General features: G+C 35.3%; 2 protein-coding genes across 4 annotated transcripts in view; both read right to left on the bottom strand.

Annotated features, from left to right (window-relative positions):
• LOC123705828 (zwei Ig domain protein zig-8-like) overlaps positions 1-18,547 on the bottom strand; it is a 349,179-nt gene that overhangs the window by 206,711 nt on the left and 123,921 nt on the right. The window lies entirely within an intron of this gene.
• Positions 112-3,547, bottom strand: LOC123705812. The gene is made up of 3 exons (XM_045654847.1): positions 3,194-3,547; positions 2,046-2,883; positions 112-243 (listed from the first exon to the last, which is right to left on the bottom strand). Exons 1-2 carry the CDS (start codon positions 3,381-3,383, stop codon positions 2,051-2,053), a joined length of 1,023 nt encoding a protein of 340 aa, XP_045510803.1. The 5' UTR covers positions 3,384-3,547; the 3' UTR covers positions 112-243; positions 2,046-2,050.

Genomic DNA, 18,547 nt, shown 5'->3' with positions numbered 1-18,547 from the left:
AGCACCAGAGTGAAAAAGATTTGTAAGAAATTCTAAAATAATTGGTATGGATGTCTCAAACATGTTAACATTATTTTCTTTACAAAAGGTAAACCACCGTTTAAAACAAACCTCGTATTGTTTTAATGTATTTTCCGAAAGTGACGCCATTGTGATGTCTACAGCTGAGACAGGGACACATTGTTGTAACAACGCGGTCCGGACAATATTGCGGCAACCAGGGTAATGTTGGTTTGAAGGTTCCTGGAACAGGGTATAATGACGTCATCAGAATTTAATCTGATAGGATCGGATAAAACTAAACGCATAAAAAGGGGATACCATGGCTGTGTTGGCCAGTCTGGCACAACCACAATACCTTCAGCCTGATCTGATATAATTTTTCTTAAAACTTTAAGAATCATAGCTATTGGTGGGAAAGCATAGAAAAAATATTTTGACCAATCTATAGTAAACGCATCTATAGAATGAGCATGTGGGTCTCTATGCCATGAAACGTAGGTATTACATTTTTTATTTAGACGTGTTGCAAATAAATCGATTTGTGGTAAAGGAAATATGTCTTTAATTTTTTGAAAACCTGTGCAAGATAACTCCCATTCTATATCAGGATGAGTACGCCTTGACTCTCTATCGGCTAAGACGTTATCTTTTGACTTAATATACGAAGCAAAAATATGAATTTTCTTGGCTTCACACCATTGCCATATATCTTTAGTAATTTTATTTAAATGAGGGTATTGAACACCTCCCATGCGATTAATATAACTCACAGCAGTGGTATTGTCAATTCGAAGTAATATTTGACAATCACGGTGATGTTTTGAAAAAATTTTTAGCCCAAAATAAGCAGCTAAAAGTTCAAGTCGATTAATATGTAAAGATTTTTCAGCATCCGACCATCGACCACATGCTGTTTCCCCGTTGCACGCTGCGCCCCATCCCGTAGTTGAGGCGTCAGTATATATTTCTAAGACATAATTTTCATCCCTAATCCTATGCGCTGAATGATCAATAGTATTTAACCACCAGTTTATATCCGGCAACAATGAAATTGGTAAAGTCATGTATCGCTCATAATCGTTGTTACCTAGTAAATTGAGGTATTTGCAACGTTCTAGTTGTTTGGTATACAGCCAACCATATTCTATAGCAGGACATGCGGATACTAATTTACCTAATAATTGGGCAAATGTTCGGATTTTAAAACGTTTTAATGTTTTAATTTTTTGCAACAAAGACTTTATCTTAAATCTTTTGTCATGGGGTAAACTTAACTGCCATTTGTGGGTATCTATAATATAACCTAAATATTTGCAAGACATAGAGGGTATTTTTACACTTTTCTCTTCATTAATGATAAACCCCAAGGATTTTAATAACATTTGAGTGATTTCAATATTTTGAATACATTCTTTATACGAAAAACCGGTTAAAAATATATCGTCGAGATAAATAGATGACAAATAACCACAAGACCGTAATAATTTTATGACAGGCTTCATTATTTTTGTAAATATGTATGGTGCAGTACATATACCAAATGGTAATACGTTAAATTCATACAATTTATCATTTATTTGAAATCTTAGGTATTTTCGTGAATCTGGGTGAATATTTATCAAAAAATAAGCATCTTTAAGGTCTAAAGTTGCTATGTAGCAATCTTTAGAAATCAATTTAAGAGCAGTGCGAATATCCTCGAGTTTAAAATGTTGTGTGTCTATATATTTATTTAATGTTTTCAAATTTAGAATAAATCGCATTTTACCGTTCGGTTTCGGTATTAAAAAGACAGGAGAGATATATTGATCCTGACAGCGTTGGCATTCAGAAATCGCACCTATTTCTAATAAATTTTTAAGAATCTCAATCAAATGTAGGGTTTCAGTTTCTGAAAATTTGGTTTGCATAGGAATGCACGATTGATAAACAGGTCGATTAAAAGGGATTTTGTATCCTCGTATCCAAGATAAAATAGACTGATCTGATGTTATCAAAGACCAACTATTATAAAAAAGTGCTAGCCTTCCGGCATAGCTTACCATGTTTAATGTCGGCGAGAGGGCTTCGGCCGCTGTGTGTAGCTCTGCGACGAGTTCCCTCGAGCCGGTGCGCTCTGCGCTGCAGGCTGCTGGTGACGCGACCGAGGGCCCGGCGGCTGCCTGCGAGCCGGAGTCCTCGTTTTCCAGTTTAAAGGCTTGCCAGAAGTACTAGGTGTTGGGTTAGACTTGGGCTTCTTTGGAGCGTCAGGTTTCAAATCAGAGGAGGATTTTGTTATAGCTTTGGCCGTCTTGACGGTTTCTAAAAGATTACTTCCAAAAAGAAACTTATCAATTTTTGTCGTAGATAATTGTTCTTTCAACTCTTTCTTGACCGAGTAAAGAGCGAAATTCCGTCTACATTCGGAATCCGAATGTTGAATGTCACAAAATATACGGCCGATGTCCATGAGTTCTTTTATAAGATCGTTGTTTTTGTCTTTGCTACTGAGCTGGGTAGAAATAATTTTTCCCAAAGCCGTAATACCAACAGCCATTAATTTTTGTCTACCCTCAATCGCTTTATCTCGTTTTATTACTTGATCAAAGAGAACTCCTTTGATCTCAGGGTTAAGCTGAGGAGCAGCTATGCTGGTGCAGTTTTCAGGAATCAAATATTTATTAGACAGCTCTTTTCGAGTGTCTTTATCTAATCCTGTGGTAGCTATATGGGCGAATCGACTTGCCACGTCTTTATGGATTTCTGGTCCATATTCTAAGGTCACCGTTGGATCGACACCCAAAATATCTTGGATGTCTATATTTTCCGATTCGTCGGGAGTAATTACCTCAACAACCTCTGTAACCGACGTTGGTGGTTCATCCACAAGCGTTTCTTGATCTGAAACAAGAAAACATCGTGTAAACCATCTATGTATCCAAAGTGGTTTATTAAGGCCTTCATTTATTAAATGCGGCGGGAGAGTCCTTCAGACAAACCTGGTGCATTTTAAACAAGCTAGGCAAAGTAGGTATGCGCGAGATTGTCCCACAGACAACTCTGAAGCATAAAGTTAATATACTTGCAAGAATAATGCAGCAAGATAGTCCCAAAGACTACTCCGAAGCATTAAAACAAAATGTGAATGTGGCGAAACAGTCCCTCAGACTGATCTGGTACATTCGTTATTATATTTTGTGATGGTACTTACGATTAATTGTTTCATCTTGATTAGGGGAAGGCGCTCTTGATGACGAGGACGACGTACTTGAGGATGAAGATGAAGAAAGTGAAAAACCATTGCGTCTTTCGCGGCGTGAACGCTTCACTTCTTTTTCTAATTTTCTTATTTTGTTTAAAACAAAATCTAAGCTCGTATCTTCACTACCACGTTTCGACATTTTGATTTAACATTAGAATACGTGTAGAAGTGGTGAACACTGGAATACGAATGAAGCTAAGTCCCGCAAGTGTCAACGAGCGGGTAACGGCCGGAGGTGGGGGTAAAAATTTGAATTTCCTGTTTTATTTTTGCAATGTTGCCATAGCCAAAATAAAATCTTTCTTTTTTTTTTTTTTATTCTCAATGAAGTGGTTTCACGTATGCGTACTACATGTGTTATATACAATATAAATATCTAGTAACCTTACTAATCTTGAAGACAAAGCGCGAATATAATTGGCCAACATAATTTTGTCTGCTCTGATTATGAATACTTTTGGGTTAAAATTACATAGCTAATCAACTCCTTTTTATCGTATCCTTGTGTTAAATTTCTATAAAATTACTCGATACTTTTATATTGAAAAAATGTTTGAATTTGAACTATACACCAATTATAGATAATAGGTTGTAAGTGCATTCAAACTTGTAAATAAATTCATCTTTTGCTATCTCGTGTTTTCAGTGTACTTCTATGCATAAACACCCCATAACTTCAAAAAAGTAACAGCCAATTACCACTTCATACCTACCTTTATCTTGACCCAAAGAAAAACACATGTAACTAGTAAAACTGCGGCACGGCGAGGTCTCATAACAAATTCAAATGTACAACGTGTTAAATAATTCCCATTATGGCAGGTCAGCGTGCAATGTTTACTGAAAACTGGCCGATTTAAAGCTGCCGTAACCATTTTATTGGTAATAACTATCTCGGACGTGATCGGACCGCGGGATGCTAACATCACTTTCGCATTACACGAAAATTACCCGGGAAATAGCCCAGGATTTCCCTGCGATATCTTTAGCCAACATTTGTACAATCTTGACCCGGCAACGTTTGTTTCCCATTTACATATTGCCCTGGGAGCGCTTTGGGTTTCGCAATCGGATCGGATTCGATCGGATCGCTCAAACGGCTCTTTTAATTGTGTTTATAATCTAGCTATGTGGCTAGAAGGGCTCTTAAATAGTTATTACAGGTCGTTTTTATCACAACATCTGAGATTATAAGGTAGGATATGTATTTGTTTCATACTTATGTGGATAAATCTTCATAGTTAGTAGGCAATACATATTCAACACAGATGTTTAGACTCCGTCTAGAATAAGCAATTGCTTAGTTATTTACAAACATTACTAGAATATAATGGTTTGTTCTAGTTTTGTTATTCTTGTTCAACGTACTAAGAAAAACGTTGAATTATTTATATCTATTGATTGGTCTGGATGTCGATTATTTATGGAAATATTGTTGGAAAACCTCTAACAATATACCTTTGCAAATTATAAATAAGTTTTATCTGATCGACCACCAAAACTTGCCTTTAAAATAATGAAACAGCTGATGCATACTAAAGCAAGAAACGATCTTTCAAACATTTGACCTACTTTAACCTGTGAACAATTAATGCACAGATAAATAATCGGATCAGGATTTTAAGCGCGAAGCATCTATTATTCATTGCGATGCAAACACAGCGATTTATTTGGAGCTGTCATCGTTTGCTCGAAGCAATAGTTGGACTCCGAGTTATGGCCGCCTTCCGCTCGGTAACGTTCGCTTTGCCGCCGTTATACTGAATTTCGAGCGTTAATAACAGATCAAAGGTGGCTCGGTGAACGCTCTTTTGTGGCGTTCGAAACTGAATATGAAAAAGCGGAATTATATTTGATGGAATGTTTGTCTCTTCGTCTCTTTTTGTCCGTAGTTAGTAATTTCTTTTTGGACTGGTAAACTCAGCTTTGTTGGAATATTAGGTGCTGCAGTTTTGTTTTGTCCATTATGGCTTTGATACACCATAAAACAAAAAGGAAAAAACTAATTTACAAAAAAAAGATAAAAAATTCTTAATACGTTTACATTCAACTACCCTCCACTAATTTTCACTCGAATTATATCGCAGATATGAACAAAATTCACTTTAGGGTTTGATGAAACTCGTTTGGAACACGATGACTTGCTCGTTCACCCGGCGTGACGTGTCGGATCATCCCCAGGGTGCTAATGATGTCAGATTAAGTGAGCCCTGCTGATGGGTTTGGTTGTGCTTTTTACAATGTTACAGCGTGGTGGGGTGAGATTATGTGAAAAAGTAGGTAAGTGATAAAGCTTGTTTTTTGTCTGTTTTGTTAATGATGTTTTAAAGAATCAGATTTAACATCATGGTATGATTGTTGTTGTTTTTATCTTTGCGCAGAACAAGATTTTGAATTTTATTAATCGAAGTCCCTGATGCTACGAAAGTGCCCGGTGATACAAAGCTTATGTAATATTTATCATTTGACTGAATCATACATTCACAAAAACAAACATAAAATATTCACTTCTTCATTCAGACAACACTATATAATAATTTATCCAATAGGAAACATACTCTCTTTCGTAGACTGTAGTGAAGGTCACCAACCACTATACTAAGCCTACCTTAATATAATTTATATTTTCAATAGCAAATAAAAAGGTGAGCAGAAAACTCATTACTACATTTCAAAGGGAAGGAAATAAAGTCGCTTTAATTCGAGTAAGGCAATCCGGATTAGAAACACACAAACTCACAAACAATGGCCGCGAGACGAGGGTCCCTTATCTGCGTCACCCGAGCGGTGAAAAACTTTTATTACTGGTTAAGTTAAATAATCCCCGTAAAAAGTGGAGATAAATTATTCAGTGGGAAGTTTATTTTATTAGTTGTGTAAATAGATTAGTGTTTGCTCGCGGTCGTTCTGCAATTGTTTTATTGTTCTCCGTGTTCCGTTTCTATTTATAGTAATATTTTACTTCCAATTTCTATATTATAGCTGTATTGTATTTGACCTATGTGCAAACGATGGAGGCTAATAGATAGAAAGATGAGTGCACTAGCACACTCTTATAACTATCACTTAAATGTTATTTGTTGGTTGGCCCATTCAAATTTACTGAACAGATTCAGCGCACACATTTTAACACAATCAGATATCGATTTTTATTAATAGCGGAGAAAAGCTGAGGGAGTGAGCTAGCTCATAAAATTGAGGCCACTTGTCAGAACGTTTGAGTCACCTACAAAAGTCGCACCAGCAGTTCGTGAGTAAAAAATTCTGCATAAACGTTTCGATAAAAATATACCAATATTTATGTGAATTCAAGCGAAGCAAGAGATATAAAACACGAACATGAAACGTGATAGCCCTGTCTGGATTATGTAATATAGAAAGATTGCATAATCTCAGCTCTGAAAGGCTAGATTATAGATTTACATAGCTTAGCCGACGTTGATAACGCTTTTATCATATTTATGAGATCTATATTGAAAATAAGTTTGACGGATTTTTAATGCTTCTGTAAATTCTTAAGTTTTTTTAACATTGTTAAAGAGAAAGTTACAAAATTATTAATGTCTGATATTCAATGAAAAATCTTATTGAAATCTTCGGGGATCAAAATCATTTATAGTTTAGGATGGTTATAATTGAATAGAAAATGCGAAGTTAGTGAATTTTCGTTTTACCTATAAAAAAAATTAAACGTTTTGACATTTGGGATTTACAATTGGGATGGTAACAGGAAACTTTCCGTTACCATCCCAATTGTCAATCCTATTCATTATTATTTCAATAGAAATGCACACAGATAAAGACATGTTTTCATTTGGCAGCAAAGAACAACATTAAAATCAAGCATGTGTCGCAGAAGAAGTATCTGCAAAGTTGCATTTCAGTGACGACCGCTATAACTAGACGATTGTCGATTACCTGTACAGTCCCTTCCGTAACCTAATTTCTTTTAAATCCCAATATCTTTGTGATGGGCTAACTAGATCAAGAAAGCGAGAAAGCGTTGGCGTTCCCTAACAGGATCACAAATTATCGAGCCAAGGCGAGCACTTTATGAGTATTCGCAAAGGGAAAACATCGCTGGTCTCTGAAAGCGAGACGCAAACTTGGCTTCGTTACCAAGTTAGCGACAAATTAGCCGCTAAGTGCTGGACGAGTTGGGGGACACTCGATGTATACAAATTCTAAAATATTATGGTACATGAATGTAGCCATGGAAATATATCATAGATTTTAGTAGAATATCACAAATATTACATAACTACACGTAGAAATCGGAGTTGGATTAATTAAATTTATGTTATAATTTTAATACCTTATCTTCTTGGTTATTTTACAAGAACTATGGGATCCTGTGTTATATCCCACTGGGACTAAAACAACTTGATTCAAAAGTAAATAGATCAGTGAAACACATGTCCAAAGCCCCATACCCCACAAGGGGACAAGGGGCTTTGTAAATATCATTAACATATACCTCAGGCAACGTGTCGAAGTGTTCCCACAAATAGCCATCTTGCCGACTTGCCGACTTGTTACCGACTTCGGGACTAATTAGCACGCAACTTACTTGCTACTTATTGTTTTGTCCTAAGTGTTTAGTTTGAGGCTATTATCCACTAACAATAGAATTAAGGTGAAACAGAATAGAATAGAATAGAAATCCAAGAACGGCGTGTACATTTTGCAATATTTGATAGATTTCGTCTACGAGGTGTTATCGGTGGTAAATGGTAAAATTATCTTATGACGATTCAACAGTGCTTCTGGAAGAAGTCTAATTGTAATGGTTTGTAATGTTCTAGTTTCCAGTTATGTACCATTACAAACTAAAAACTTCTAAACGATCCATACCAGTTAGAGTTTTATCCACAGGTAAGCGTTACAATAATCTTGCGCTACACATCTCCTGGTGGTAGCCTAGTACCAAACAGTAAGAGCGCTGCAACATTAGATACCTTTGCTAAAACCTCGTTGAGAAAAACAACTTAAACTCTTAAACTTAAACTCTCTTTCTTTATAGAGACGCACTGATTCAATGTAGATATTTTACTAAATTACCAGTCTGCGCACAAACCTTTCATAATAATAGTTTTAACTAGCTTCCGAACATCATGTAGCGGTTATAATTACGTGGGCTACTAAAAATGAGTATTATCAATACCAGCAAAGGCACGTCCCAATCCAGCTCTGATAGGTCAATCGGTAAGTAATATCCCAGATCGTGATTTATCTTCCCTTAGTTACCTTCCCGGTCACTCTGGCAGAGGCCCAGATGTGTTAAGTGCTCGAAGTCTCTAATTGAATTATTACAAGCGGCTAAATCGTGAAGCAATTAGTGAAATAGTGTTTGTGTGAAACGTGTTAGTTTTGACTGGGCCGGGCGTGACCGGTTCCGCGTTTGACTAATTGACTTTTGATTGGATTAGTCTTTTGTTATAGATTCATGTTTTGGGGGTTACAATCACTGACAAGGTTAAGACTAACGCTACCTTATAATCTTAGATTAATATTTTTGCTTGCTCTTAATCGACCTTTTCAGTTTTTGTAGATTAGATTGATCAGTTCAATAGATTTAAGCTCAATTATTTCCCGAATCCTTGTACGAAACACTGTACAAGTTAAAAGGAAATAAATACTAATCTCCCCGACTAGGTATATAATATATTATTATTTGGTAAGGTAGATTGAAAATAGGCTCATTTTATAATTCACGCTAGAAATGTGATAAATATACCCTCTAGTTGGTATTTTATGTCGGCAGCAGTTGGAATTTTTCAAAGGGTGGATCGGAATGAGGTTGGAACCGACAGAGCCGAGGGTCCAGTCCCGCGAGAGAGCACAATTTGCGGTCTCAGATGTAACCATTTGCTTACTGATGCTGTACACACTGAAATCATTTCGTTTCGACGCTTATGCCATTTTTGTGGGTTATTTTTATGTCTTGTAATTTTGTGGATGGAAATTGATTTTGTATTGATATGTTTTTTTTTGTGGTTTGATATGTAGTTTGAAATTCTACTTCCTGCTACTATTAAAAATGGCAATGTTTGTGAGGGTATTTATATTGATTTAATTTTGTGCGTCGTTTAATCGGATCTGGATGAGCTTTGATAGAGTCTAAATATTATACATATATATATGATGATATAAAATGATGGTACAATACCTATTGGTTTATAATTAAATCAAACATAAGCAAAAAAAGAGTCTTAAACAAATATTTTATTAATGAACTAGCTTCCGCCCGCGACTCCGTCCGCGCGGATGTCGGTCTTCGCGTGGATGGTTTATTTATCCATTTTGAGTACCTCTGACAATAACATCTTATAAATATCTATTGGACCCAATTCCCAAATACGGCTAGGCCTATAATAATACGCAAAGTGTGTTCGCGGTTCTACGGAACAACGTCTATGGATAAAACTGAAAAATTAAGATTATATTTTTTCTACGTATTTTTCCAGGATAAAAAGTATCCTATTTTACGCCCAGGATAATAAGGTATAATTATACCAAGTTTCATCGAAATCGAACCGCTAGTTTTCACGTGATGCCTTCACATACAGACAGACAGACAGACAGACAGACAGACAGACAAAAATTTTTTTAATCACATATTTGGGTTTGGTATCGATCCAGTAACACCCTCTGCTATTTATTTTTTCAATATTTTCAATGTACAGAATTGACCCTTCTACAGATTTATTATATGTATAGATATTAATTATTTTAGATTTAAAATGTTATTCCAATAATATCTTAAATATTTTAAAATTTCGACACGATAAGATAGCTTTTATCAATTCAAAGATAAAAATCTATTTAAGATATTTTTAATAGATTTATCAAAAATTCGAATAAATAGTTCTTGCGATAAGTGCTCTTCAAAAGGCGAACTTTACAACTATATGCAAAAAGTAAAGATTGTCTATAAGTTTTTACGATTAGATCAGGGTTTAATATACTTGTTAGGTATTATTTGTTTCTTGGTGGGTACTTAATAGTGTGTAATTGCAAATGATGTTAGAATAATGCATCTTTAACCAGCGTTAACTGATGTCACTACTCACACTATAAAGTTCACAAAATTTTTTCGACAACATAATTCATATTGGTTGAGATGGTTGTTAAATCATCTCAATAGATGGCGCGCGGTGTGTCCCTTAAGACACATAAAACTGAAACGATAGAATAAATTCGATTGCTCAGGCAGGTCACGAGTAGCTGAGTTAGTTAGGCATCCGCCCCGGAATGGCGCGAAGGATGCGGGTTCAAGTCCCGCCTCGTGATCGAATTTTTTCTATTCTTTATAAATTTATATTTATAAAGCATTTGAATGCCATAAAAACCAAAAAATATAAATTCAACATAATTTATTTACATTCGGCCATACTAAATAACATAAATATTCAAATATAATAAAACGTTCGCAGTTTATTTAGCAGAATCAAATCACAATAATTGATGGCATAAATAAAACAAATTCGTTAATACGAGATAAAATATTGAAATGTTAAGCTGTTTCCGTCCAGCTGCACCAGATGAATAATAAATAAATAAGAGTTTTTAGCAAATTGCTTTTAACATAACTTAAGCCTGATTCCCACGGCATGTTTGCTTCACAAGCATTGGCAGACGACAAGCGCTTGTCGCCGCGTTCCCACGGCATGTGTGCCGTCAAGCGTCGGCCAACATCGGCAAACAAACACAAGCGCGCCGATTCCCATGGCATGTGGTATGGTGTGGCGCGGTCGGGTTTTTGAAGCAAACATGTCGTGGGAATCAGGCTTTACACATGATACGCACGTACGTAAATTGATTTCACTGTAGGTATAAATACCTATACTTACTTATCATAATGAATGAGTATGGGCTTCTGATGTGATAATATGATATCCCATACACTCCTTTTAGTTGATACTGTTTGATATTGATAGAAAACAAGTTATTGCTTTTGATCACTTTATTTGTTGATTATAAATAGCCCGTACAGAATCTGAAAGTGTTTCAGTATAATTTGTTTAAAGGGACTTAGCCAAGTACGACTAAAAAAAATAATAATCGTGTGGCTTGTCAGCATCTGTTATCAGCTGCTCTCTTGCGATGATATCTTATTTTTCACATAAAATTTTATATTGGATATTACTTTTTAAATAAATGTTGAATTTAAAGATTGAGTTCAATTCTATTTGTATGCACATTTATTGCATAAAATGCATAAGTAACGAGTTCCAGCGCACAAAAGAAAAAATAAAACGCACCAAAAAGGTTGATAAAAAAATTGAATAACTTCATATTGAATATTACCTTTAAATTGAGAAAACATTTAACCTGAAAATCGGTAAAATGAGAGCAATATTTTCGTTTTTACCTTCCAATTAAACGAAACTTTGTTTAAAATTTAATCATGCATTTAAAGCAACGTCGTTTGGTCTGAATTCGCTTCAACTGACCACAGTTTAACCTCATTTAAACCATATTTTACACGTTTAAACTGCTTGCTTATCACTCGTTATTACATACAAAAGGATGTTAATATTACAATATGTGTTTATTCGGCTTATAGTCGCGGCTCGATAAACGTAGCGTAGGACGGCCTGCTACACGGTGGAGTGACGACATCCGCAGGGTTGCTGGTCAAAACTGGCGACAACGAGCAAACGACCGGGCTCAGTGGCATGCCATGACTGAGGCCTATATCCAGCAGAGGACAAGTGTAGGCTGACAATGATGATGATGATGATGATGATGATATTCAATTCTACAGCCAATAATATATTAACGTTATAGCTCAATTTAATGTATAGGATTATATAAAATTATTTTACATATAACGTTTGAATACTTTAACTTGACAAAAATCTTGCCAAACGGCCACAACTTACCACGTCATTCGCCTGCCAACTATAAAATTAAATAAAAAATGTAGTCTTTCAAAATGTCGGATGTTTTTACAGCAGTGTTAGCGTTGGCTGCACAATTTCCCTCTCAGCAATCTGCAGGATCGCGAATTAGCATAAGCTGGGCGTTCGTTAGTCTGTCCGACGCAAACTGATGTGGGAAAATTCCCGCCTCCTTACATTGTTTACGACATTTACTTTTACCCTTTTTAAGTCCTCTGTGAAATTTTATTAATGTTGTAATGTAAAACATTTACGCCTAGGACACTAGTTAAACGAAACTGGATGGATATAGGCTATTTTTATCATGAAAACTAAGAAGATAAGTTAGGAGAGGATGGAGTAGATAAAGATGGAAATACGCATTGAAGAGATTTAAAAGCAAATACGTAGACACGGACGATCAAAACCGTAGCTGGAATATCTATAAATATCAACTCTTTACTATGCAAGTAATACAATCACAATGACTCTACAGTCTACAGTCTACATTGCATAAAATAACTGTGAAACAAAATAGTTAGAAAAATTTTATACTATCACTGTAAATGATTTAATCTATACTTATATTATAAAGCCGACGAGTTTGTTTCTTTGTTTGAACGCGCTAATCTCAGGAACTACTGGTCCGATTTGAAAAATACTTTCGGCGTTATATAGCCCATTTATCGAAGAAGGCTATAGGTTATATATCATCACGCTAAGACCAAAGGAGAGGAGCAATACAGGTGAAACCGTGGAGCTCAGCTAGCAGAAAATATGCCCAAAGGTATGATTATATTACAACTACACTACAATTCTATAACGAAGAAATATATAATCAGAGGTTTCTCCGCTAGAAATCGACAAATTCCCGTTGTACTAAAGTTAAATTGATCGATGAAACTTCACCCGTGGCACCTCAGTTCCACAAAAGGCGATAGCCGCAAAAGGAAAACTGTTTTGAAATAAAACCCAGCGGTATCGAGTGGCAGCCGGCAGGTCAGGGCTGATAGCAACTGCAGATACTTCGCTAATTTACCTTCGGCTTTCTTTGTCTTGTCATGCTAATAAAGGTACGTGTTAATAGATGATTATATTATATGTTTTGAATTTGTAACGTATTAGGCTTTGTAATTAGTGCTTAAACGAATACAGATATTCACAGCATCATGAAATTGAAATAATTTTAAAAGAGCCTTATACTTTTAAATAAGCTTTTCTCTATGTATCATTTCTTTAATTGATGTTTAAAAGTAATTCTAAAAGAATTCTAGAATTTACTATCTAGTTTAGAAATGATAACTAGAACTTTTATAATTTAATACATTTGTGAATGTCCTTTGATGGCTTTAAAATATATTTATTGTATAACTATAAGCAATTTGAGCAGTAATTTCACAAAACTATAATATTGTCTAGCAATAAAGTAAACTTCTTTGACGATAAAATAACGCGATATAAGTAGCAGTTTTTGTTCTAATGTCTGATCTTATATATTTGATACATTATCGTATCCCAACGGTTTTATAAAAAAGCCTCTTAATATGAATATAATTGGGGAAAATCTAATACAGATTGCACGTCCACGATCCTATACAAAGGATGTGACAAAGAAGCGGGTTTTGTTCGTAGATTTACGAGATTAGAGGATATTTCCTCACTTGGCATAATGAGATGAGGGCAGATAAACAATGGAGAATAAAAGCTATTTATTTTTGTTTTCATCATAATTATTTTCGTGATAAAGTGTACATACTATGTACTACATAGGTAGAGACACGTAATTTATCGCTTGATAGATCAAAGCGTAAATATTTATTTTATGACAAAATTCGATGCAACTACATGTTGTAAATAATTACTGACCGTATTTCAACGCCATCACCATCAAATCCTTATCAGCAGACGTTCTTTCCAACTTTTAAATTAAAAACACAGCTATCACAGTCGATGCGACAAGAAAAAGGCCATCTATTTAAACCATCGACGTGGCCACAAATTTATAGCTAGAAAACCGCGCGTGAACTACACACAATCATTTATCACAGAAATTCACCTACAATTTTCCTAACGATACGAACACATGGTTTTATTAGCACAACCCAAATTGAGGGTTATTATAATAACAGTTATTTAAATAACTCTATTATTTCGTCGAATTAATTTGATCTCTCCATAGTGTCAGTGATTTGTTTATTCACGTTAATTTATAATTATATTAAATTTAATTGCATTCGGATTGTATCAGACGCTACCGGGTTTGTTCGTTTAATTCTGTTTTATTGCTAGTTTAGTTCGGTTTACGGTTATGACTGTTTTAATTGGTAATTTGTTTAATAATTAAGAAGAAAGCTTGTTTGTATTCATAATTAAAATCCATTTGATAAAATTAAAGTAATTAGTGACATGTTGGTATTATTAAAATTTCAAATGTAATTATAGATTTATTTAATATTATTTTTTGTATTTCGTAATTGTCAACTCCAAGTGTCATTAGGGGCCACTGAAAATCAGTGGCACGAATGGTTTTATTATCATTCGTGCCGAATACTGAGTTGGTCCCTTTTGTCAACATGAAAATGCCCAGTACCTTACTTACTTATTGATGATAAATTTAATGTGTGTATATTATGTGTGTGTGTGTTTATATTGTGTAAAATCTCATGCTCTTGTTATGTACCTACATATAAGATTAGAGGATGCATGGGGCCACCCAAGAAGCTGCACCTGTTAGGAATTGCGACATCGCGCACACCTGCGCTTCCAGAGAGTGTTGCGGCAATCATCGCCACCGCGACGCTGCAGCTACCCCGCCGAGGAGGACGAGCACTCTTAGTTCTAACATCGAACGGGAGGGACGTAGGTTAAGTTAGGAGTAATTTATTATGTAATTTTTTTTACAATAAATAATTTAAAGTAAATTTCGGTTTTTTTTGCGCCTTCGCGGGCCGGTCGATATAATTGGCGCAGTCGGTAGGATGATCCTCGAGAGCCGTCTCTCGGAACGCGAAACTACAAGCATCGAGAATTGCCATTCCATCGGAGGGACGACGACGGGGACCAAGAACCTACATCTATTGGCCGCCGCAACGCGAAGGGTATCCGAACATTGATACTGCAAGAAAGGCCGAAATGAAAATCCTGTAAGTACACTAATTCTCTTAGTGACTTGCCATTCCTAGATTTGTAAGTTTTCCTAGATTACCCATTCACGGGAACCGAGGAACTGTAGCGCGTAGGTTTAAAATATTAATTCATCGCGAATTAATTTTCGAATTTTACAAAATCAAATTGTAAAATTCAAATATAGATATTAGGTTGATAAAAGATTAATAAGTTTAAATATTAATTAATTACGAATTAATTAATTTTCAAATTTTGCGAATTAATTCATTTCATAATTCAGATATATTAATTAGGTAAAGATTATTATTTTTTTATATTAGTTTAACGAAGTTAATAAATTAAATTTAATTTAATATATTTTATATTATAAGTATAGGAAATTAATCTAAAATGTCAGATTTAGATAAAATTTTTAATGCACTTAGGCTTTTGCCAGAATTCGATGGTAATGTTAACGTTTTAACAAGATTTATACATTTAAGTGACCAATTGGCTGAGGAATTTATAGAAAAAGATCCCGGAAATACTTTAAAAACTGCCGCGTTATGTAATGGTATTTTAAATAAAATCACTGGGCCTGCAGCCCGAGTTATTAATGCAAACGGTATACCTACTACTTGGCACGGTATCAAAAGCGTATTAGTTAATAACTTTTCTGACCATAGAGATGAGACCGCCCTTTATAACGATTTAGCCTTATTAACGCAAGGTCGTAGCTCTCCTCAAGAGTTTTACGAAAAATGTCAACATCTTTTTAGTACTATAATGACGTATATAGCATTACATGAAACAGTCGTTACTACTCGTGAGGCAAAAAGGGACCTGTATCAAAAATTAACACTACAGGCTTTCCTACGTGGCCTACGAGATCCGTTAGGCTCACGTATACGTTGCATGCGCCCCGCAACCATTGAAAAAGCATTAGAATACGTGAATGAAGAACAAAGCACTTTATACCTTCAACAACGTAATGAAACTTTTGATAGGAAACCCCACGTACCCTTTAGAATGCCGTACTCGAATGAACCGTTTTATAGACATAATGATTTTAGTGAACCTATCTCTTCTAAACTACAGCCTTTACATTCGTTCAGACCGCAATTTAAGCCACCAAATTTTAATCAACCACAGGGACCAGCACGTCCTACTCGTACTATGCAAATTTTCCGCGCTGCACCCCCTAACTATAACCCGCAGAGCAATACGTTCAGATTACAGCCTAAACATCCCGCGCAACCGAAACCGCATCCTATGAGTGGCGTTAGCCATTACGTTACAAAGACTTTACCACCAACACCTTTTGCACGCGCTCATGATTGGTCAAAATTTGGTAATCCACCCCCGAGTAATTACTTTAAGACTAGGGAGATGAATCATAATGAATATATAGATAACGAAGAATATTACTGTACCGATTTATATCCTTATGAGGATAACTATTATAATAATGAATATTACTGTACGGAATATGAACCTTATGTACATTACGAACAGACAGACGCACCTGAAAATTCTGATGAAACGTGTGACGTACGTTCAGAACACGATCAGGATTTTCAGAATCCACCAAAATTAGAAAAACCAAAATAGAATTAAATCTACACACGCAACGTCAACTTCCTTATATTCAAATTCATAATCCTCCACTTAAATTGTTAATTGATACTGGAGCTAACCAATCTTTTCTTAGCCCTGATGCAGTACAGAGATATTTTCCTGACGTTACTCTTAATTATGACCCCTTTGAAGTAAGTAATGTTCATGCTGTAACTCGTAGTAATTATTCTATAACATTACCTAGTTTTCCTGAATTTAATGACCCTGACGATATTACATTTTTCGTTTATAAATTTCACAATTATTTCGACGGCTTAATAGGTTCAGATTTGTTAGATAAATGGGAAGCATCAATTAATTATAAAACTAAAACTTTAAATACTTGCAATGCTACGAATCGGTTATTAGTATATGACTCACGGAACGCTAATTTTTATGAGGACGTCATACCCGCAGGAAGTAGTAAATTAGTTAGATTACCTATAGATGTTGAGAATGGAGACGCTATTATACCGGAACAAATTATATGTAATTGTCATATTTCTGAATGTTTAACGAAGGCGAAAAGCAATCGCGCTATCGTGGAAATTTCTAATCCAACCCGTAATGACGTAATTTTTTCAATGGATCGACCAGTATGTGCCGAGGTTTATAATAACGAGTGCACGCGCACCAAACGTTCGTCCGACCGTGTGAAACAGGTATTATCTCGCTTGCGTACTGATCACTTAAATAATGAGGAACGTTTAAATTTAGAGTCATTATGTTCACAGTATGCGGATGTATTTTATATAGAAGGAGAAACCTTAACATTTACGAATAAAATTAAGCATTCTATTAGAACTAAGGATGAAATACCGGTTTATACGAAAAGTTATCGCTATCCATTTATTCATAGACAGGAAGTACAGAATCAGATAAGTAAGATGTTAGAACAGGGTATTATTAGACCATCAGATTCAGCATGGAGCTCTCCTATTTGGGTGGTACCTAAAAAGGCAGATGCATCCGGCAAAGTTAAATGGCGTTTAGTTGTTGATTTTAGAAAGTTAAATGAGAAAACTTTGGATGACAAATATCCGATTCCTAATATTACAGATGTCTTACATAAATTGGGTAACTGTCAATACTTCACAACGTTAGATTTAGCAAGTGGGTTTTATCAAGTAGAAATGAACCCAGCTGACATTCCAAAAACCGCTTTTAGTGTAGAACATGGTCATTTTGAATTCTTAAGAATGCCCATGGGTCTAAAGAATAGTCCGTCTACTTTTCAAAGAGTAATGGATAATGTACTGAGAGAATTGCAAAATTCTATTTGCCTAGTCTACCTAGATGATATAATAGTATTTAGCACTTCTTTACAGGAGCATATCGTTAATCTTGGGAAAGTGTTTCAGAAATTGCGTGAATCCAACTTTAAAATACAAATGGATAAATCGGAATTTCTTAAACTCGAAACCGCGTATCTAGGTCACATTATTAGCAAAGATGGGATAAAACCTAACCCAGATAAGATATCTGCCATCCAAAAGTATCCCCTTCCGAAAACTCCAACCGATATTAAACGATTTCTAGGTCTATTAGGTTATTATCGGAAATTCATACCAGATTTCGCTAAAATCACGAAGCCCATGACACAATGCTTAAAAAAGGGTTCAAAGATAACATTTTCTAAAGATTACATTGAATGTTTCGATAGGTGTAAAACATTATTAATGAACGATCCAATTCT

The sequence above is a fragment of the Colias croceus genome, chromosome 1 (assembly GCF_905220415.1).
Source record: "Colias croceus chromosome 1, ilColCroc2.1".
NCBI lineage: Eukaryota > Metazoa > Arthropoda > Insecta > Lepidoptera > Pieridae > Colias > Colias croceus.
This window is presented reverse-complemented; position numbering and strand designations above follow the sequence as displayed.

Bases quoted from the DNA above. Each gene is read 5' to 3' on its own strand.
- LOC123705812 (XM_045654847.1), bottom strand. From the start codon at position 3,383: ATGTCGAAACGTGGTAGTGAAGATACGAGCTTAGATTTTGTTTTAAAC. The intron at 2,884-3,193 runs GTAAGTACCATC...TTCTTGTTTCAG, and splicing joins TCAAGATGAAACAATTAATC to ATCAAGAAACGCTTGTGGAT.